The sequence below is a fragment of the Canis lupus genome, chromosome 9 (genome assembly GCF_048164855.1).
Source record: "Canis lupus baileyi chromosome 9, mCanLup2.hap1, whole genome shotgun sequence".
NCBI lineage: Eukaryota > Metazoa > Chordata > Mammalia > Carnivora > Canidae > Canis > Canis lupus.
The window spans coordinates 30,623,995-30,647,277 of NC_132846.1; the positions used below are offsets into that span (position 1 = coordinate 30,623,995).

Consider the following 23,283-nt stretch of genomic DNA (forward strand, 5'->3'; position numbering starts at 1 on the left):
GGATACCTGAGTGGCTCAGTCAGCTAAGCATCTGACTTCAGCTCATGCCATGATTTCCAGGTCCTGGGATCTAGCCTGTGCTCAGCAGGGAGTCTGCTTCTCCCTCTGCTCCTCCCACCTACTCATTCTCTCTCTCTCTCTCAAATAAATAGTTTAAATTAAAAACCCTTACAGTGGAAACACCAGGTCTTGCCAGAGCGAACAATGAGAAGTGAAGTATGCTTCACTTGATGATTTTATTTCCTCCCTTCCCTTCCTTAGCACCTGCCTTTCCTGCCTCAGAGATAAGTGACCTGTACTGGTAAGAGCACTATTATGTGGTAGATCTCAAAAAATTTTTGTTGTTGTTAAGGAATGTTTTAAAAGACTTTATTTGAGACAGAGAGAGTGTGCACACACAAGCCACGGAAGAGGCAGAGAGAAGAGAAAAAGAAGCAGATTCCCTGCTGAGGAAGGAGCCCAATGTGGAGCTCAATCCCAGGACCCTGAGATCATGACCCGAGCTGAAGGCAGATACTTAACCGAATGAGCCACCCAGGCACCTCGATTTTTTTAAGGTAGGTTCTATGCCAAATGTGAGGCTTGAACTCACAACCCTGAGATCAAGAGTTATAAGCTCCATGAATTAAGCCAGCCAGGGTGCCCTGATTCAAGAAATATCAACGGCAAAGGGCTGCAGCAGAGAGTAATATACTGGTTAGAGTTTCAACAAATTTTCCATTAAGTCTGACTTCACCAGATCTTACTGCAACATGTTTAATCTGTTCCTTTCCCCCACCAGTATCACAGTATCACAGGGATGCTATCAAGCTTCTATAAAGTAGGACCTGAAAATGTTCTTAGAAATCAACCCCATCTAGGAACTCCTGGGTGGCTCAGTGTTTGAGTATCTGCCTTCAGCTCAGGGTGTGATCCCGGGGTTCTGGGATCAAGTCCCACATTGGGTCCCCACAGGGAGCCTGCTTCTCCTCTGCGTCTCTGTGTGTCTGTCGAGAGAGAGAGAGAGAGAGAGAGAGAGAGAAAGAGAGAGAGAGAGAGAAAGAGAGAGAGAGAGAGAGAGAGAGAGAGGGAGGGAAAGGGAAAGAAAGAGAAAGAGAGAAAGAGAAAGAGAGAAAAAGAAAAAGAAAAATAAAGAGAAGAAACGAAACTCAGTCTAAATTCTTCCTATAGATAAGGAAATCAGGTCCATTGGGGTTAGTGGTTTGCTTGAGCCCCAACAATTCCTCAGTGGCAGAGCTAAGATTAAAATTCAGTTCTCACGGACACCTGAAATGTTAACTGAATCGATAGTCAGCATGAAAAAAACGGGTTCACAGACTAAATTTATGTTCATTCAGCTCTGCCCAAAGTAAACATGCTTCGCAGGCACAGAAAAACCTTGTCCACCAAAGAGACTGCTATTTCATTAGGATCTCCAAGAGCTACACTGAAATACTCAAACGATTCCATTTCTTTGTTTTAATACTATCCATATACTGGAATAGCAATTTATTGATATATAATGGACCTCATCCCTACCATACACTTACCAGTTCATTACCAAGAAGCTAATCAATTCAAGATCTATACTAAGGGAGACACCTGGGTGGCTCAGTGGTTGAGCTTCTGCCTGCGGTTCAGGGCGTGATCCCAGACTCCAGGATTCATAAGGAGTCCCCCACTGGGCTCCTTACAGCCTGCTTCTCCCTCTGCCTGTGTCTCTGCCTCTCTCTCTGTGTTTCTCATGAATAAATAAATCTTTTTAAAAATATATATATATATATACACACACTAAGGAAGCTAAGAAATTATTCCAGAAATTTATGAACTAGACCATGGAAACTGTAATTCAAGTGGTCTTAGGAGGTCCTGCCTAGAACCAGCCAAAACTACACAAGTCTTTCATCATCAAGTCATTCTCCCAACAACAAATGTGAATGAAGAAATATTTAAACAATGCATGTCTTTAACTGATAATAGCAACTACAAGCATACCTCATTTCATTGTGCTTCGCTTTACTGCATTTTTTATAAATTGAAAGTTTATGGTAATCTTGTGCCAAGCAAGTCTATCTGTGTCATTTTCCAACAGCATTTGCTCACTTTCTTCCTCTGTGTCACATTTTGGAAATTTTTGCATTATTTCAAACCTTCTCAGTATATTTGTTATGGTGATCAGTGAGTGACCTTTGATGTTACTATTGTATAATTATTTTGGATACCACAAACCACACCCATATGATGGCAAACTTAATTGATAAATATGGCTGGCGTGTGTTCTAACTGCTGCCTGGGCATTACCCCATCTCTCTCCCATTTCTTAGCCTCCCTATTCCTTCAGACAAAATAATATTAAAATTAGGCCAATTAATAACTCTATTATGGCTTCTACATGTTCAAGTGAAAGGAAAAGTTGCACATCTCTCACTTTAAATCAAAAGCCTAGTGTTGAAAACTGAGATAGGCTGAAAGCTAGGCCTCTTACACCAACTTGTAACGCAGAGGAAAAGTTCTTGAAAGGAAAGGGCTAGTCCAGTGAACACAGGAATGATGAGACAACAAAACAGCTTTACTGCTAATATGAAGAAAGTTTTAATGGTCTGGACAGAAGATCAAACCAACCACAACATTCCCTTAAGCCAAAACCTAATCCAGAGCAAGACCCTAACTCTTCTATTCTAAGAAGGTTGAGAGAGGTGAGGAAGCTGCTGAAAAGTCTGAAGCCAGCAGAGGCTGGTTCATGAGGTTTAGGAAAGAAGCTATTTCCACAGCATAAAGTACAAAGTGAAGCAGCAAGTGCTGATGTAGAAGCTGTAGCAAATTACGCAGGAGATCTAGCCAAGATCATTAATGAAGGTAGCTACACTAAACAAATGTAGCCAAAACAGCCTTTGTATTAAAAGATGCCTTCTACAACTGCCATAGCTAGAGAGAAGCCAATGCCTGGATTCAAAGCTTCACAGGAGGGATCTCTGGGTGGCTCAGCGGTTTAGCCCCTGCCTTTGGCCCAGGGCGCTATCCTGGAGTCCCGGGATCGAGTCCCACATCGGGCTCCCTGCATGGAGCCTGCTTCACCCTCTGCCTGTGTCTCTGCCTCTCTCCCTCTCTGTGTCTTTCATGAATAAATAAATAAAATCTTAAAAACAAAACAAAGCTTCAAAGGACAGGCAGTCTGTCTTGTTAGGGGCTAATGCAGCTGGTGACTTGAAGCTGAAGCCAATGCTTACTTGATTACTCTAAAAAATCCTAGGGCCCTTAAGAATTACTCTACTCTGCCTGTGTTCTATAAATGGAAAAACAGAGCCTGGAGGATAGCTCTCTATTTACAATGTGGTTTAATGAATATTTTAAGCCCACTGTCCTTCTGAGTTTGGGCAGACTCCCATTTTAGCCTTTGAACTTCCAGTGTCATGAAATATCTCTGAGAGTTCCTTTAAAACAATTTTTTTTGCTGGTGTTACTTTCTATGAGAATCTTCATCCTTTTTGTCACATCACTTTCCTCACGTATGTCAATAAATCTGCCTTTCACTAAATCCTTTAGGCTGCATATATATTCTCTCCAACGGCAACAAGTACCCACTGTCCCATGGTGAGCTATTTTCTTTAACTGTTCATCTATGTTTGATTCACTTCGGGTATTTTATCTTTTTGTTTCTTTGTTGCATATTTATCTTTGTTGTCCAATTTCTTCTTTCAATGATCCATTTTTATAAAACAGCTCATGAGTTTATCAGTGGGAGACAAAGAGGCAACACAGCTACACATTTTGCTACCTATGCATGAAGTGTGAAACAAATACACAAGTAACAAATCACGGACAGACTCTGAAATAAGTGACATGACTAGTCATGATGCACATCTGTTATTTACATAATGAGCTGGGGACTGAAAAATGAGAAGTTTTCACTTCATGCAATTATTCATAAAGTATGGTGGTAACTAAAATGTAAATCCTATTGTCGGATGCTACTTAACTAAACTGTGATAACTGAAATGTGTATACTCAAAAAGTGTGCAAAGCACACTTTTGGTTTCCAAAAATCTGTCTTTTATTTTTTAAGTCTTTTATTTTTTTTATTTTTTTCTTAAGATTTTATTTATTTATTCATAGAGATGCAGAGAGAGAGAGAGGCAGAGACACAGGCAGAGGGAGAAGCAGGCTCCATGCAGAGAGCCCGACGTGGGACTCGATCCAGGGTCTCCAGATCACGCCCTGGGCTGCAGGCGGCGCTAAACCGCTGCGCCACCAGGGCTGCCCTGTTACAGTCTTTTAAAAATGCTTTTAATCTGTAAGCAAATGCTGTGTACTGCTTCAAAGTTTACATATCATTCAAACTGCCAATATATTTCAATTAAAGTACCCCATTCAGTTTTAAATTTAAAAAATTATTATTTTACATTAAGACTTCAATGACTGACTAAAGCAGATAGACCAACCAATTAAAGAAAACATTTAGAACCTAAACTGATAAAAGTAACAAATTGGTGTATCTTTGATATAGCTGTAGTGACTGAAAATTTAGGAATTCACTCATCAAAACAGTATTGGGGCACCTGGGTAGCTCAGTTGAGAGTCCCAACTCTTGATTTCACCAAGTCATGATTCAGGGTAATGAGATCAAGCCCGGGACAGGCTCCATGCTCACTGGGGAGTCTGCCTGAGTTTCTCTCTCTCCCTCTCCTTGTGCCCCTCCCCCTGCTTGCACTAACTCTTTCTAAAAAATAAATCTTAAATAAATCTTAAAAAAAAAACCCAGAATCAATTAAACTTACAAATTGCCTCTTGAAGTTATTTACAAGCCCAAGAGAATAATGTTTACAATTTCAATTTGTTACTTTATACTGAAAAATATATTAACCCAAAGTAGCTGAGAAATTTTACCAGATAACATGCATGCAATTACAGAATGCCCACAAATAAAAGATATACCAATTATTCATTTCCAGAAGGTGGATAACTTTCTATCCAATCTGGAAGGCTTACTATTGGTTCAACTTGGCTTATTTCCTACGAGATTTGACTGGGGAGTCCATGAAATACCAACATCTGACAAATTCTGAGAGTAACACCAGGGTTGAAATCACCAGTTAGTATCTGACTCTCAGAAATACTAATTGGATTTGTCTTTTAAAGGTGATGAGAGGCACCTGGGTGATGCAATCAGTTCAGTGTCCAACTCTTGGTTCCAGCTTAGGTCTAATCTCAGGGTGGTGAGATTGAGCCCCATGTTGGGCTCCACAGTTAGCAGGGAGCCTGCTTCAGATTCTCTCTCTCTTACTCTGCCCCTCCACACTGCACACACATTGTCTTTCTCTCTCTAAAATAAATAAATCTTAAAAAAAAAAAAGAGCGGGGGAAGGGTGATGGGGAACCTGGTGGCTCAGTCAGTTCAGTGTCTGCCTTCTGCTCAAGTCATGATCCTGGGGTCCTGAGATCCAGCCCTGCACCGGGCTCCCTGCTGAGTAGACTGTCTGCTTCTCTTTCTCCCTCTGCCCCCTCCCTCGCTTGTGCTCTCTCTCCCCCCATCTCAAATAAATAAATAAAATCTTAAAAAAAAAAAAAGTAACTTAGAATATCTTATTGGCTTTGGCATTTTATTTTTTTTATTTAAGATTTTATGTATTTATTTCAGAGAGAGAGAGAGAGAGAGAGCGCGCGCACGAGAGAGGGTAAGGTCTGAGGGAGAAGTAGACTCTCCACTGAGTGGGGAACCCACTCGGGGCTGGACCTCAGGACTCCAGGATCATGACCGGAATCGAAAGATGAAGCCCAGTTGACTGAGCCACCCAGGTAACCTGGTTTGGCATTTTAAATTTATCTCAGAAAGTACTGATAAATCTTTTTTTTTTTTTTTTTAAAGATTTATAGGGGATCCCTGGGTGGCGCAGCAGTTTGGCGCCTGCCTTTGGCCCAGGGCGCTATCCTGGAGACCCGGGATCGGATCCCACATCGGGCTCCCGGTGCATGGAACCTGCTTCTCCCTCTGCCTATGTCTCTGCCTCTCTCTCTCTCTGTGTGTGTGTGTGTGACTATCATTAAAAAAAAAAAAAAAAAAAATTAAAGATTTATTTATTTATTTATGATAGACATAGAGAGCCTGCATGGGCAGGCTCCATGCAAGGAGCCCGACGCAGGACTTGATCCCAGGTCTCTAAATTCACATCCTGGACTGAAGGCGGCGCTAAACCGCTGAGCCACCGGGGCTGCCCTCAGCACTTATTTCTTAAGCCTGTCATGTCACTGGCTTCCCCAAGACTGCTCTTCCATCATCATTAGACTTCTTTCAGTTCCTCAAATGGCCACCCTCTCTCCTCCACTTCTCATCCTCTCCTAACCTGTTGTTCTTTCATCCCATGCCTTTAGGCTAACATCCTCTACCACTACTGGTTAACTCCCACTCCACCTTCAACTCTCAGCTTAAAAGTTATTTCCTCCAAAAATCCTTCCCTATATACCAGGTGACATTGCCCAGCAAATACTCCAGTAGCTATTTCAATCATCATAACACTCATCACACTATAGCAATTACTTACTTAAAGATTGTCTTGTCCCTATGACTGTAAGATGAGAATAAGGAATGAGCTAATTTTGTCACTTCCTGTCTCTCCCATTCATAGTATACTGTCTAGCATTCAGGAGGTTCTCATTTACAATATTAAGTGGGTGAGTGAAGGAATAATAGAGAATATCATCTCCTCACTGACTGAACTTTTATCTTTCCTCTCTATAATCTTACTTTCTACTTCTCCAAGCTGTTATCCAATACATCATGAACAGTGCAATCACAATCTAGAATGCCTTTCTTCCTAACTTTTCACTCTGGCCCTCTTCAAATAAGACTAGTCATTGCTCATTCTTCTAAATTTCCGTCATCTTCCTATACCACTTTTTTTTGGCACTTCACAACCAGACTATCAACTCAAAGCAATCTTCTGTTTTCATCTTGGTATGAGAAAGCTGCTCACACTTTAAGCAGAGACTATGCCCCCATTACCTAATATAAAGCTTGGCCCTCCCTAAATGTTTGCTACTGCTACTCCTAATGTGGTCAAGTTCATGAACTACTTCTATCCCCAAAGAAGTCTCCTGCTATATACCTCTATAACCTATCAAAAATAGGGCTTGAGTATATAGAATTATTTTTATACAGGAATGTTTACACACAAATGTCCCATCTCACTCTAAAGCCTTTCTTTCATAGTCTGAGTTAAGGCATTTATTTATGCCTCAAACCCATGAGCTAAAATACTTAGTAGTGAGATATTCCAGAGGTCCATTAGGATCCTCAATGAAACAATTATTATAACTAGTACTTAGTAGGTGCCAAGAACTAAGTACTTTACATATACACAATCATTTAGTCCTCACGACAAACCTATAAAGTAAATATATTATTACCCCCATTTTACTTGTAAGGAAACCAAGTCACAGCAGTGTTACATAATTTGGTACAAGGTGACAAAGCTTATAGAGAGTGAAGCCAGTATTCAAACCCAGGCAGTCTGGCTTCAGGTAATATACTCAGAGAGTTTGGAACCATTCAACAAAACTTACAAAAGCAAAAAAATAAGAGGTTTCTGGTTAAATACTACATAAGCACAATGAAAAAAAATTAGACTACTTCAATCTACAATTCAAGTTTACATTTTAGGTTTACACAATATTTGAAGTATAACTTAAGATAGCATTTACTGAGCTCTTACTAAGCATTCTACTAATTACCAGGGATTCTGTTAATCGTTTTAATACCATACTTAGTTCTCATATTAACTCCAAGAAACGGGTAAGTAAACTAAGGTTAAGAGAGATTAAATAATCAAGTTAAATAAGATGCCACAGTCACATATAACTATAAGTAGCCATGTCTTAGACTAAGTTCTTAAACACTAACAAAGTTTACCTTTTAAAGGCATCTGCCTAAACCAGAATTTTTATTCATTGGACATACCTTCACACTAGCATAGTTTATCTATAATTCTGTATATATTGGAGCATAAAACCTATTGCTTCTAAAACATTCTTGTCATTTTTCTTATAGTATTACCAGTAGTGATGCAAGGTAGCGCAATAAAGTTAAAAAATTCATTCCTAATATGGTAAGAGAACATTACTATCTGGCTTCTTTATAAAAGAAACTTCCTCAATCTTTTATAAAATACCATTATTTCTCTAGCTCAGTAAAAGGGAAAAACTTACATACCACTGAAACAGTCTGGACTACAATCATCATCATTACTACATTGACTTCATATGTATTAAGTAATTTAATTCTTTAATAATATGATAAAGTTACTATTATTATCCTCATTTTACAGCTGAGCAATCAGAGGCACAGACAGTTAAGTCACCCAGCACAAGGTTGTATAGCTAGAATATGGTAAAGTCAGGACTGTCACACCAGTAGGCTACCCCCCACCCTAGTCTATGCTTCACAAGAGCATTCTATCACAGCAATAGAATGCCAATACTGTGCATAAAACTGTAACCTGATAACAGCAATCATTTGCTTTTTTCCAAGTTATTTTTAATTTCAAAAGTTATAAAATTCAAGAATTATACTAAGGAATATTAAGCTGGGAGGCACTTATCCAATAGACATCTTCATCTACCATCAATAATACTGGCACTTTATTAGATGCTTTATTCACAATTCTGAGTGTTCCATTAAGAAAAAGATGTCTAAATCATCATTACATGGATACTTTAAAATTATAATCAACCTTTAAAATATCTGATACAGTTTTTAGTTACAGCATAATATAAAAATAAGATAAATATCTGAGAAATGATTCACTATAAATTCTAAAGCAGATTTCATCTCTGAGCTGGAGGTTGTCAGTTTCCTAACCTTGAAAATTGTATACAGGTTGCCCAAGGAAACACGGAAGGTAGCTGCTGGTCCTTATACAACTAGATAGTAGATAATCGAGTCCAAAAACATGAATCATAATAAGAAAAAATCATGAATCATGAAGAAAATCCAAATGTTAACCTTACATTTTACTCATTCACTGCTTATCATCTTCTTTTATATATACTAATTCACTTAGAAGAATTATTGAAAAGCAGAAGATATAGTTTTCAAAACAGTTTACCAGGTCACTCTAGGAGAGTCACTACGAATAAATAGTATTCTTAGTGAAGTACACCAGGATTTGAATGATCCTCCTATCCACAACAAGCCTTCGGTAGATATATCATCTAGTTTAACGAGTTACCACATTTGAGGGGCACCTGGGTACCTCAGTGGTTGAGTGTCTACCTTTGGCTCAGGTTGTGATCCCAGGGTCCTGGGATCGAGTTCCTCATCAGGCTCTCTGCAGGGAGCCTGCTTCTCCCTCTGCCTATGTCTCTGCCTCTCTCTGTGTGTCTCTCTGAATAAATAAACAACATCTTTAAAAGAGAGGAAAGAAAAAAAAGAAAAGAATGATAAGCCATAGACTAGAAGGAAATACTGCAAAACACGTATCTGATAAAGGACTTATATCTAAAATATATAAAGAATACCTAAAACTCAGTAAGAAAGAAATACAATTAAAAAAAAAACAGGCAGAAGATATGAAGACATTTCAGTAAAATGATACACAGATGGCATACACACATGTGAAAAGCTCCCCATCATTAGTCATTAAGAAAATGTGAATTATAGGGCGCCTGGGCTCAGTTGGTCAAATGTCTGCCTTCGGCTCAGGTCAGGATCCCAGGCTCCCTGCTCAGTAGGGAGTTTGCTCCTCCCCTCTCCCTCTGACACTCCCACCCTCCCTTGTGTTCTTGCAAGCACTCTTTCTCAAATAAATAAATTTTTTAAAAAAAAAATGTGAATTAAAGCCACAATGATACCCCTACATACTTATTAGACTGACTAAAATTAAAAATATAAACAAAAAGACCTGACAATACCAATGCTGGGGAAGGACCCAGAGCAACTGGAACTCTCAAACTTTTTTTTTTTTCAGTTCTGGTACAATACTGACAGGCATGCAAAATACCGTGGCCCTTGGAAAAGTTGACAGTTTTTTAATAAATTTTAAGCATATACTTAGGATTCTATCCAGGAATCCCACTCCTCAATAGTTACTCAAGAGAAATGAAAATATATGTTCGTGCAAATGTTCTACAGCAGCCCTATAAATAATCTCTCCAAGCTGGAAACAATACAAATGCCCTTCAACTGGTGAATGGATAATCTTGGTACACATCCATACAATGACTACACAGCAATAGAAAAAACTACTTTTACACTCATGATACATAGATCTGAATGTATTATGCTAAAAAAATTTTTTTTAGTCAAATGTACTATGCTAAGTGAAAGAAACAGACTTAAAGCTACATGCTCTGTGGTTCCATTTATAGGACATTCTAGTAAAGGCAAACTAACAGTGTTTTTCAGGATCTGGGATTAAAGGGATGACTTATTACAAAGGAACACAAGGAAACTTCCCAGAATGATGGACATCTATATCTTAATTATAGTAGTTTAACATGATGATATAAATTTGTTAAAACTCAGTACACTATACCAAGAGAATGAATGTTAATGTATGTAAATTATGTCTCAGAAAGCTAGACATTAAGAAAAAACTAATAAAAAATGCAATTATGCAAATAACTTGTTACAAAGGAATTATAATGAATATGAATTTGTAAACACAAATCCAACTGTAGAACATCACAACTCAATTAAAAAATTATTGGGATGCCTGGGTGGCTCAACGTTTGAGTATCTGACTTCTGCTCAGGGAATGATCTCAGAGTTCCAGGATCAAGTCCTACACTGGGCTCCCTGCATGCAGCTTGCTTCTCCCTCTGCCTGTGTCTCTGCCTCTGTCTCTCATGAATAAATAAAATCTTTTAAAAAATTATTTAAAAATATTCCTTTAGAATATTCATTTAACTCCCACTGGGCATATGCATCATTTTGTAACACACCATGGCATTAGCATTAATATTTATTTCAGTAAAGTAATTATTTAAATAAAAACACTGCATACATTAACTTTTTCCTGAAACCACTTAGTTTCTAAATGGGCTCAACGTTTTCATGTGCCAAGAAACAATTTTGTATCATTCCTTTGTAATAACTGAATAAGACACATCACTCCTATAAAAGGAATTAATTTACTACTAATGCCTTCATGGTTATAAATTTTTCAAACCTCTGTAATACCATCATCCACCTATTGGTCCATTCAACTTCAGAAACCTCATGAAAACAGCAGTTAAACAGCTTTTGTTATATTAAAGAGGTAGGTGTGTGTTTGGAAGTGAGAGGAAGGGTGAAATGATAGCTATTTTTATTATTATTGGTAGTGAGAACACAAAACAGTCCCAAACTAAACTCCTTCTGAGTACAATTCTCTACTTTCAAAGCTGGAACCCATTAAATAGTTTAGATTATATTTTAACTCCTTTTAAAAGCAGTTCTTTTTTTCCCCCCAGTTCAGTATCACAATACCACTGAAAAAACTGCCACTCTCATGTGTATAGTACTAAAAGTTTATAAATGCATTTCACACATATTATCTCTTAATCCTCACCAAAACCTATGAGATAGTGTGTTAATTTTCTTTTTGTAAATGTCAAAACCCACTTAGAAGATTAGATTAGTTGTCGAAAGATTACACAAATGATTTAAGTGTCAGGGCCAGAACGCTGTTTTGTATTACTCTGTGTATACATTAGCAAGAACAATCTGAAGACAGAGAACATTATAGGAAAGCTTATACCTAACAATGTCTAAAAATATTAGCAATACTTGGTAGTCACTGCATATATACCCCTAACAATGTCTAAAAATATTACCAATACTTGGGAGCCACTGCATATATTAAAGGAGACTGAGTAAAGAATAGTTTAGTGACAACTAAATGTGGAATGGAATCCTGGATGGAAAAAAACAAAGGCCATTACTTGAACAAGTGGCAGGGATGCCTGGGTGGCTCAGTGGTTGGGCATCTGCCTTTGGCTCAGGGCATGATCCTGGGGTCTGGGGATGGAGTCCCACATTGGGCTTCCTACAGAAGCCTGCTTCTCTCTCTGCCTATGTCTCTGCCTCCTCTGTCTCTCATGAATAAATAAATAAAATTGTTTTTAAAAAACAATCAAGTGGCAAATACAAGTGAACATGGATGCATATTAGACAATACTACTGAATTAATGTTTAATTTCCTAAATTTCTTAAAAAAGATTTTATTTATTCATGAGAGACACAAAGAGAGAGAGGCAGAGACACAGGCAGAGGGAGAAGCAGGCTCCATGCACGGAGCCCAATGTGGGACTCGATCCCAGGACTCCTGGACCACGCCCTGAGCCAAAGGCAGCCGCTCAACTGCTGAGCCACCCAGGTGTCCCTGATTTCCTAAATTTGATAACTAATGTAATATGTAAGAGAAAGTCCTTGTTCTTAGGTAATACATATTTTAAATATTCAGGGATGAAAGGTTATGATGCCTGCAACTTACTGAAAGTGATTCAAAAGAATATGTGTACAGAGAAATCAAATGGCAAAAATGCTAACTGGTGACCTAAATAAAGATTATACAGTGCTCAGGGGTTTTTTTGTTGTTGTTTTTTTTTAGATTTTATTTTTTATTTTAGGCAGAGAGCGAGAGAGATCACATGGGGGAGGGAGGCTCTCTGCTAAGTAAGCTGAGAGCCTGATGTGGGGCTTGATCCCAAGATCCTGAGATCATGAGCTGAGATGAAGGCAGCCACTTAGCTGACTGAGCCACCCTGTGTCCCACTCACAGTTACTTTTATTACTGAACTTATAAGACTGAAATTTCAAAAAATAGAGATGAAAATAAAAAAATAAAACATTAATTTTCTTTCAATTTTCTTTAATAGCTATTAGACATCTCTAAGGGGATCTTTTGTTAAATAACTGAATAAATAAAGATACATTCTCGCAGGTGCCTGGGTGGTTCAGTCAGTTAAACATCTGCCTTCAGCTCAGGTCATGGTGATACCAGGGTTCTGGTATTGAGTCCCAGGGACAGGCTCTGTGCTCAGCAGGGAGCCTGCTTCTCCCTCTCCCTCTGCCATTTCCCCTGCTGCGCTCTTTCAAATAAATAAATAAAATCTTAAAAAAAAAAAGAAAGATACTTTCTTTTTAGTGCCTGTATAAACAAGTTAACTCTAGTTGGAATCAAACAGTATTTGTTGATTTTTAAAAAATAGGGTACAAAACATGACAGCAAGCAATACATAATACATCTGAGGAATAGCTCATACTTTTTTGTGGTATGAGAATTTTAGTAAAATTTTTCTCCCATCCCATTCCAAAATATTTAAATATGTTTTTATAATCTTCATACATTTCAAAATAAGTACTGTGAATCTGCACCACATAGATATTTCCATTAATTCAACCATAAGTCCTCCAGGGGAAAAAAACAACAACAGGATTTCAATAGCATAGACACCATTTCACTAAATAAACATGCCTTCCCCAAGGAGCACTAAGCACAAGTAGGAGAAGGGAGCTGTCCAGTTACACATGCTTTTCTCCTTGTATTCATCTTGCCAAGCTTCATTCCTAGTGTTTAAAGTATTTTTTTGCAACAAATCCCCTAATGCAAGCCAACCTCTTCATCTGATGCTCAACTAAAGAAATTTATTTTTAAAGTTTCTGAAGGAAAAAAAAAAAAAAAAAAAGTTTCTGAAGGAAAAATTAGCTATTTTTTGCACATCTGGGAGATGGAATAAATGTATAATATAATTCATGAACACTTTAAGGGAGTTTTAGGAGTATTTTAACATCGATTTTTTTTGTTATATGTGCCAACTTCACAGCCTAACTCCGTCTGAACATGCAATTCCAACATAAATGTACTCTATTTCATTATTTATAGCAAGAACATAACACTTCAATGCAAAGAGGACTTCTTTATACAGGCTACAATTCAGAAACAGTCCTCTAACTTTCTAGGTCAACTCATCTTTTTTTTAGTTACTCCTGAGTCCCCCAAATTGTACTTTTTTCTCTGGATTATTATTTAACTTGATTTAACCCAACTTCTACATTCTTCCTACTCACAGAATTAGAGTGAAAAGAAACTCAGAAATCAGTCCATTATTCCTCCCTCCAAGCTCACAGAGTTGCCGGCTAGACACCGGTAAGTTCCATAGAAGAATAAATTCCTTATCCTCTAACTAATACGAATTTTTACAGAAAGGTAATATTAAATTGTACATAGAAGCTCAGAAAAGAAAAAAGAAAAAAAAAGTTCAGAAGACACTTATAAAGTGTTCTGAAAACGCAGTGAAACAAAGCACCTCTTCACTTCGAATCCTCCATACTAAGTTTTGACTACTAGTGAGTAGACAGTTTTAATATTTCTTGATCTCTAGAGGAACATAAGGAAAATCCCATAAAATTGGGGCTCTTCCTTACAATTTATTTTTTGTACAATTAGTTTATTTGCTGTCATCTCATTCTTTGTCCCTAATGTTTTATTAACTCTACTTTTAAATAAAAACAGACACAAAATAAACTATACAGATTTGAAAATTATTTTTTAAAAAACTACAATAAATTTTTCAAGTTCTATTTCAAACTGTCAACCTGGATTTTTAAAAAATAGAGGGCAGAAAACAATTTTTCATTTCAGAATGAGGTATAAACATAGAAGGGACCAATCTTGCGATTGTCTGTCTAGTATCATCCTAAATTAAGTCAAAGATGCAAAACATTTTCTGTGACATCAGGATATAATTCCCTAAAGCCCACTTCTTCATAGCATACACTCTTTATGTTTCTTTTAAAAGGTTACTGCATAATGACATGAGGTTTACACTAAAATTTAAAGGAGGCCTTTCAGATCTTTGAATCAAAGTCATGAATCAAAGAATCATGATTTAATGACCTTAACTGAAGTGCAAAAGCTCTTTATAAAATACTAACTAAATAATGATGCTGACACATACTAAGGAAGCATTTATTTACTTTTTTAGCTTGCTCAATTAAGTGACTAAGTCTGGGCTGAATGCAATAAGGCTGACCTGCAGGGGTCAAACCCAGGAGTTGTGTTACAATCTTTTTTCCTTAATCACAGACTTCTTTGATAATCTAATAAATGCTAAAAAGCCTCTTCTCAGAAAATTCCCTACATGGACAGAGATACAAAATTTTGTTTTTTTATTTTTCAAGTATTTTTTTATTTAAATAATCTCTACACCCAATGTGGGACTTGAACTCATGACCGTGAGATGAAGAGTCACACACACTTCTGACTCAGCCAGCCAGGTGCCCCACTTACAAAATTTTAATACAACCTTGAAGGGAGGTGTCATTACACAATCTATTAATCCCAGGGAAACAATTATCATTGATTACATAGAAAGAAAGAGTTAAAACTTAATGCTCTTGGTATTCATACAGATTCTGATCAGAACAAGGGGACCAGACAGGCATCTGGAGTCAAAGGTTGGTGAAAGCTGTGATAACCTTCCGTTCCACCGTACCAAAACTATTCAAAGGCCACAGCAGCCAGGTTCTGCCAACTGTCCATCCCTGCTCTGTGATCCCAAGACACAAGGCCCTGTGCCATCTCTACCTCTAATCATCTAGATTCTGCAAGCTGCTTTGATCTACTGCAGTTGCTGACAAGTAACTACCCAGTCCACCCTTTAATACCTTTGGTGACACAACTCAGCGTTTCAAAAGACAAGCCATTGCAGTTTTAGGCAATGCCGAAAAATTATGAAGTTCCTTTCTAATCTGACTAAAGGGGTTTGTAAACTTTAAATGCTGCCCTACTGAATTTCTTCTCTTTTCACTTACCAATAGGTAACAAAATAGCTCATCATTCAGTATTTGATACTAATCCTAAAACCAGAAGCAAAAAATCATAGTTCTACTTGCACCAAACAGATAAGTCAGAATAATGATGAAAAGCACTTTCTACTTGCAAATCAAAATGGAAGATCAGTACTGGTTCAGTTCGAGAAAAATGCAAGGTTTCCACCTACACAGCATCTCCTACTTTTCAGGGCTTCTTTTCACTGCATAAAAAATTTTAAATGTATCAACATTAAAAGATTCAGAGTACAGTCACCAACATTAAAAGATTCAGAGTACAGTCACTTAAATTAACATCAGTTCTGTCTGCAAATAGTATTCTCTATATTTCTATTTATACCTGTGATTCTGTAATAAACAGTTCTAATCAATACAATATAAATATAGAAGTCATTACTTATTTATCAGATAAAGCCTGGCTTTCAAGAACTTTAAGTTGTCTCAGTCACCTTCAATGGCTCCTTTTTCACACTAAGAAATATCTCATATTGAAACCAATGTATCAGTAAGGTCCAGTTATCATATATATAAGCAACCTCTGACGCAAATGCTTGTTTCCTTCAAAAAGAAAGGAAATATTAAAAATTATACTTTCTATTTTCTTCCTTAAATAATCCCACGCTAATGCTGGAAAAAAAAAAAAAGATTCACAGATATTACGAAAAGTGATTTATACAGTCAAATCAGATAAGAACAACGTTAACCAACAGTTAATTGGATTACCAATATAGTAAAATCTCATTTACAAAGGACTACCCGAGGGGGGCTTGCTTTCCTGGGCCAAGTCTCAGAAAGCCAAACAATGCACAGCCCTAAGAAGAGTCTATCTTGTAAGGAGCTTCTTTTTGGTCCTTCAATAATTACACCACCTATAGAGATACAAAGATGATCCACCTAAATGAATTCTACACTATTCTGCAAATACCATTATAGGGCACCAGTTCCATAAATTTATATGGTAGGTTTGCAACAATCTCTTGGTAAAGAAATACATTTCCTGATAAATAAGCACTTCTCTAATTTTCCAGAGTGGCTTGAAGAATGAAAGCCGTGTTTTAAAAAGGCAATAAATAAATAGATAGATAGATAGATAAATAAATAAATAAATGGCAGTGCCACACTTCACCTTACCACAACTGCATGACCTGCAAAAGGCATGTTAAGCTCATGAAGACAGACCTCTGAGCCTTTCTCTTGTGATAAACTCATATTTAGAATTATTTTAGTTGATTCTTAAATTTGAAAATTTCATGCATCACGAGCAAAATATTGTACTACAGAATTTTCTTACAGTCCCTATTGTTGGATACCCTATTATTTAAATGGATTCAGTTTTAAATCAATGCAATATATACTTGTACCCAAGCAAATACTATGAATCTCGAATTAGTTTAATTATGCCTGTTTTTTTAGCATAAAATTATTTCATGAGCTTAATATACAATTGAACACTCGAAATAGCTTTTTTAAAGCACAGACTTCAGATAGTCCAAACACTGCCCCACCCCTGGTAAGAGTGGTTGACTGGAACATTTTAATACACTCCATCACGTATAGTACGGCTATAGAACCTTCATTATTGGCGCAAGAAGTTGCACATTTTCCAGTACAGTTTATTCTTTAAAAAAAAATGTTTGCATCATCCTCAATACCAGATGTCACCAACACTCAGGTGCGCTGAAGATACGTGATAACCACAAGCCCTGTAATATCCCCCCTCTCAACATAAATGCGCACTTTTGTCATTTCTTCCAACGTGAAGTCGCTGAATGTAAAATAATAATAATAATAATAATAATAATAATAATAATAATAATAATAATAAGGCGTTCTCGCCAGTAACCACACAGTTAGGTCTATTAATTGGGAGGCAGGAATCACCACATTAAGAAAATTTCAAACAGTAACAACGCAAAACACAACACAAAGGTGAAAGGTCTTTTTTGCTTAATTATTGAAAGATCTTACCATTTTCAAAAGTGTCTGCGGGATGCCGAGCAAGAGTTCCAAAACCCACCCCTCCCCCAGCCGTAAGCCGCTCCCCCCTCCCCCCGCCCCCCGCCCCCGGCCGCCGCCTCAGCCTGGAGGTCTTTATCTAGACCCGGCTGCGACGCTACTCACCAAGTTTCTCCACCAGCTTGAGCATCACCCCTCCAATGTGCACCTCCCCGGTCACCCTGAGGGTGACATCGCGGTTCAGGTCTGTCACATGAACGCTCAGTTCCCACGTCCCGTCCGCGTAGCAGCCATCTGGCATCCTTATCCCGTCCAGAGCCATGGCTCCTTCCTGCGAGCACGGAGGAAATGGCTCTCGTCAGCGTCACTCCCCCAAAGGCAGGCGAATCCCACCGAATTCGCGGAGTCCGCGGCGGAGCGGGAGGAGGTGGAGGACCCGAGGGTTTCCGCACGAACTCGGGAGGGCGGCGAGGCGAGGCGAGGCGAGGCGAGGCGAGGCGAGGCGAGGCGAGGCGGGGAGGGCCTGCGGGCGGGACTGCGGGCGGGACTGCGGGCGGACTCCGCGCCCTTCCCGGCCGGCGCCCCGCGCTCCCGCCCCGCGGCGGCCCTCGCCGGCCCTCGCCGCCCGGCCCTCGCCGCCCCAGCCCAGCGGCCCTCGCCTAGCGGCCCGCGGCGGGCTTCACCTGCCGGCCTGCGCTCCGCACCGCGGCCCGCCGAGACGCCGCCCGGGGGCCCCACATTCCACCTCGCCGCCCTCGCTCCCCCTCAGGTCCCGGCCCGGTCCCGGCCCCTCACCGCGCGCTCCTCGCGCTCCCGGCCGGGGGCTCGCGCAGCAACAAGCACGGCGGCGGCGGCGGCGGCTCGCGGGGCGGCGGCGCGCGGTCCCCCCGTCGGCCGGCAAAGCGCTGCCTCCCGGCGGGAGCGACTAATGGAGTCCCGTCGTCGCGGCCCCTCGCCCGTCTGCCGGCGCTCCACCCCTCCCTCCCCGCCTCCTCCGTCCGAGTCCGGCCGCGGCTGGGCGCGCCTGCTCCCTCCTCCCCCGCCCCCCGAGCCGCCCGGAGCGGTCGGGCCGCCTCACCCGAGTCCCTCACGGTCCCCCGCGGCCGCGCTGCGGGCAGGGGGGGGCAGGGGGGCCTCGCGCACTCCCGAGCTGGGGGCGGGGCGGGCGGGGCGGCGCGCTCCGAGGTGCCGGGCGCGGCGAGGGGGAGGCGAGGGGCGCCCGCGGCGCAGCAATCTCAGCCCCGCCGAGCCGCTGCCCTTTTATGGAAATGAAGGACCGGGCGTAGGGATTGAATCCAACATCCGGGCTCTCGGCCGCGGGACCTGAGGAGGGGGAGCGAGGCGAGCGGGGGCGGCCTCCCGCGCGGGGAGGGGGGCGCGGCGCGGCGCGGCGGGGCGGGGCGGGGCTGCGGCTTTGCGGGAGCGCGTGGCGGTGGGCGTCCGTCCTTCCAGCGGGAGAAGGGGCTTGTCCGTGAGAAACGGTCACAGGAAATTCCCAGGGCAAGGTCGCTTTCAGGGAACCAAGTCCCCCCGCCCGCCCCCCCCCCACGCCTGGAGCGAGTCCCGAAGACTCGGGGCGGGAATAGGTGCGGCGCTCCGGGACCTGGAGAGGAGGGTCTGGGACGTGGAAACTGGAGAAAGTGAGTGCCCAGGCCAGCTCCACGAACATCCCACAAAAGAATGAGAAAACCCAGAGGGAGGTGGACCGCAAAAATCGCCTCGTAAGCAATGTCCGGCACAACCAGCAACTCCTACCGGACTCCCAAGAGTTCGCTTGCGCTTTTAACCCGTTCGGAGGCTCCAAGCAGAAGCGGGTCAGATACGCCCCCCGACGCTCCGTGTTTGCGGGGCGCAGCACAGCCAGTTTGACTCAGAAACGTTCTCCGGCCGCTCCAGCTCTTTGCATTTGTGTATTTTTGTATGCAACTTAGAACTAACAGTCGACTGGGGCTTGTAGGTGGCTAAGCATCCTCTACCCCACCCTCAGCCACACCTTGAAAGAATTTTAATAGCTCTGGGATGGTGCCAGCAGGTAGGGAGAACCACAGGGCTCTACCTGTTGAGACCGACCAGGGATAGAAAATGGTCCTCCCGCTTCCCACTTTACTTCCACTTCCCCCGTTTACTGTCGCACTCGATTCAGAAAGGGCCCCCCAGAGAACCCGCCTCGCAGACGGGCGGGCAGACGCAGGGCTCAAAAAACTTAGGTCCGCAAGACAGCTAATCCCAGGTCCCGCGAAAGCCCCGGGTTTTAAAGTCTCCGTGTTCTTGAGCTGTGCCAATTACTCTGAAAAGGAACTTACGAGGCAAATAACCCTCCGTTCCTCAACGCAGTTGGGAAACGAGGTTAGAGGCCTCGAGAAAGGGATGGGACCCATAAAGGAGCGAAAGGAAAGCAGCGAAATTCAGATGCCAGAGGTTTGGCACCAAAAATAGGGAAAACCACTACCGTACTTGGAGCTAGTCATCATGGAGAAACTGATGCCTCGGATCTGGCGTCTGTCCGCTCTCCAATTATTTCTACTCATGGAGGTTTCAGAGGGTTCTCTTGGAAGTGGTATGAATGTCCCAGAGAGGAGGGAATATTTGTGTAAATTATGGTGTTGAAAATATACAGGAAAACGTTCTTACAAAAATAGGGAATTGCTTGTTAGGGTAAAAAGCTGTACAAAACTGTGTATGTGGCTGTAACATCACAAGCTTATCCTCAACTATTCAGAGGAAGAAAAAAAAAAAGACTGGAAGGAAATACACCAAATGATAAGAAGCTGTGTGGGTGTTGAGATCATGGGAGATTTTTCTTCTTCTTCTTCATTTTCTACAAACTCCAAAGCTTTGCATTCAGGACTTCTCTGTCACCACCTTAAATTTTATTCAACATCTCAATTTCTCTGTGCATGCCGTTACATTCACAATGATGGACACAGCGGTAGAGAAGCTACTGAACTACTCGGCAAAGTGTCCCTTTGTGTTTTTTAATATCCCCCCCCTCCCAATTAAAACATGAGCTCTTTCAAAGCAGGGACTTAAATCTTTGTTTTTCCCACAAATTTATAAATAGCTTGAAACAAAATGGAAAACATGCTGATACCAAATCAATACAAATGTCAAACAGTAAGTCAGGGAGAAATCTCATTACTAGGGAAATCCTGGCTTTTAAATTTTATGTGTTATTTCCACATCTTATCTCAAAAAGATTTGTGGCAATGTATAAGTATTCATGGGCTATGAGATAGCATACATTAGGGGTATAGCACAAAATTAGGGTTAGTGGGGAGAGGTGGGAAATGGAAGGACAGAGATTTAAAATGGAGCCAGAAATGAGGCTAAACATTGTACCTTAATGAACTTTGCAAGTGTCCCAGTAAATTCCGAGTAACTATTGCTTCTGAATATGCCTCCATAGAACCAAAAATATCCGTGTTCTTTCTGAATATGCTGTCCTTCATACAAATTTGTCAAAGCTGTTTTGTCTCAGAAACCCTTTTAGCACCCAGTTTCCACATTCTAGTTCTTTTCTCACTTTCCAGTGAGTACTTTCTGAACAGCCTCTCACCACAGTGCCTACTGCTTTGACTAATGCGCACTTCTGTGAATGTTCTTTACATTTAGTGACAGAGGGAGATGGTTAATAATGTAAATAACAGCCCCATTTCTTAACATTTGAAATAGCTTAGTTATAGCATAATAAGAGACTTTCCTATCTTGAGAAAATAAGCAGTTTATATTTGAGCAGTATAGAGCACAGGAAGGCAGTGACCCTCTGTTAAGTACCATTGGAGGAATAGATTAGGATGGGTGCAGCTGGTTCCTTCGGGCCTTCTTTTTGAGTATTTCAAGCTGGTGCTTGTTTTGAAGATGAAAGAGGACTCTGACTCCAATCATTGAAACCGGGATTTTTTTTCCCCCGGTTTATCAAGTGAGGCTTTCAAATGCATTTCTTAAATGTTTACTTCTACCTAATGTTTTCCAGTGTATTCAGATGTGGAATCTTATCTGGAATCCCCCACTAGAACCTCTAAGACAATGCAATACTTGTGGTACTGACATCATGCTGAAAAGTAGCCGAGAACTCCAGTGTTTGGAAGAACAGCCCAAGCACTGAAAGCAGCAATATCCAAATAAGGTACCAAGCACTGGTCTTAGATTTAGACCAAATGATACCTCACAGATCTGCCGTCAAATGCAGCCCTTGGGCTGGGTAATCCACAGGTTGACTTCGGCTTTTTCTCTGACCCTACCTAAGCTGTGCTTTTATATTTCTAAAAGGTTAATACAAAATAAACCCACCAGGTTTGAAAGAGAGAGATGTTGGGTGATAGGAAAAAATAAGAGAAAAAAAAAAAAAAGGAAAAAATAAGAGAAGGTCTGTGTGAGTGCGAAAGTGTAAGGGTAACTAAAAATGCACTTCAAACCACCATATGAGGCCAGCAAGATGAAATGTAATGAATTATTCCTGTCAAATACCAGGTGAACAGAATTCTTTGTCCCAGGGATTGCCAAAAATGGAACATACTGGTAAAGCTACTAAGGAGGTAGAAGTCAAAGGACATGGAGTGTAAACTAAGAATGGGAAGGAAGGCTGCAGGGGCCACAGTTTTTATAGAAACGGTAGTCACTGCAAACAGCAAGAAAAGGAGTAGCAAACCTAGGGACAAAGATGATTTGCTGGGGGTGGGGATGTTTCGACATGGACCTAAAGGAGAACTCTTAAATAGCAATGAAATCTACTTCAAGGAGAAAGAAATGCACTGCTCAAATGTACCGCTCCAGAGTATAGAAAATTTTTCGTAAGAAACCATGCTGGGTGATACGTGAAAAAAACTTTTTTTCTTTGATTTAATTTTGAACATCATGTCATCTTGTAAACATTCTGTCCTCGACAAAAATATGGAGGATTCACACATAGGATCATACAAACAAGGTAGCTAATTGTGTGCCTTAGAACAGTACAAGGCACTGAGACAGATATGTAGACATATAACATATCACAAAGTCTTAAAGGAACATCTGATGTAGGAGACTTATATTTAAAATATCATAAAGGATATCCACATGCAAAAAAATTAGGCCCCTACTTACACTATATATAAAAATTAACTCAAAATGAATCACAGACCTAAGTTTAAGATCTAAACATAGCATTCTCAGAAGAAAACATAGGAGTAAACCTTTGTAACCATGGATTAGGCAATAGCTTCTTAGATAAGACATCAAAGCCAAAGCAACAAAAGAAAAACAAAATTGAATTTTCTCAAAATAAAAAATACCTAAATTTCAAAAGAGCATGAAAAATGTGAAAAAATAACCCACAGAATGGGAAAAATATTTGTAAATCATATATTTTTAAGGAACTTATATCTAGAATATATAAAGAGCTACTATAAATCAACAATAAGACAACTCAATTAAAATGAGCAAATAGGGGTACCAGGGTGGCTCAGTGGTTGAGCAGCTGCCTTTGGCTCAGGGTGTGATCCCAGGTTTCTGGGATGAGTTCCACATCAGGCTTCCCACAGGGAGCCTGCTTCTCCCTCTGC

The 23,283-nt window shown here is 40.6% G+C and overlaps 1 protein-coding gene across 7 annotated transcripts in view; it reads right to left on the bottom strand.

The window, feature by feature from the left end:
• FERMT2 (FERM domain containing kindlin 2) overlaps nucleotides 1–18,962 on the bottom strand; it is an 80,076-nt gene extending 61,114 nt beyond the window's left edge. For 3 of the 7 annotated variants that reach the window (XM_072838578.1, XM_072838577.1, XM_072838575.1), the window contains exon 1: nucleotides 17,909–18,074. In XM_072838578.1, coding sequence (XP_072694679.1) covers nucleotides 17,909–18,065 — 157 coding nt within the window. In that variant the 5' untranslated portion in view covers nucleotides 18,066–18,074. Of the gene's footprint in view, nucleotides 1–17,908; nucleotides 18,075–18,538; nucleotides 18,678–18,821 lie in introns of those variants that run through there. The other 4 variants (XM_072838580.1, XM_072838581.1, XM_072838582.1 and 1 more) reach the window with 4 other exon arrangements.
• Between the last annotated feature and the right edge of the window lie 4,321 nt (nucleotides 18,963–23,283).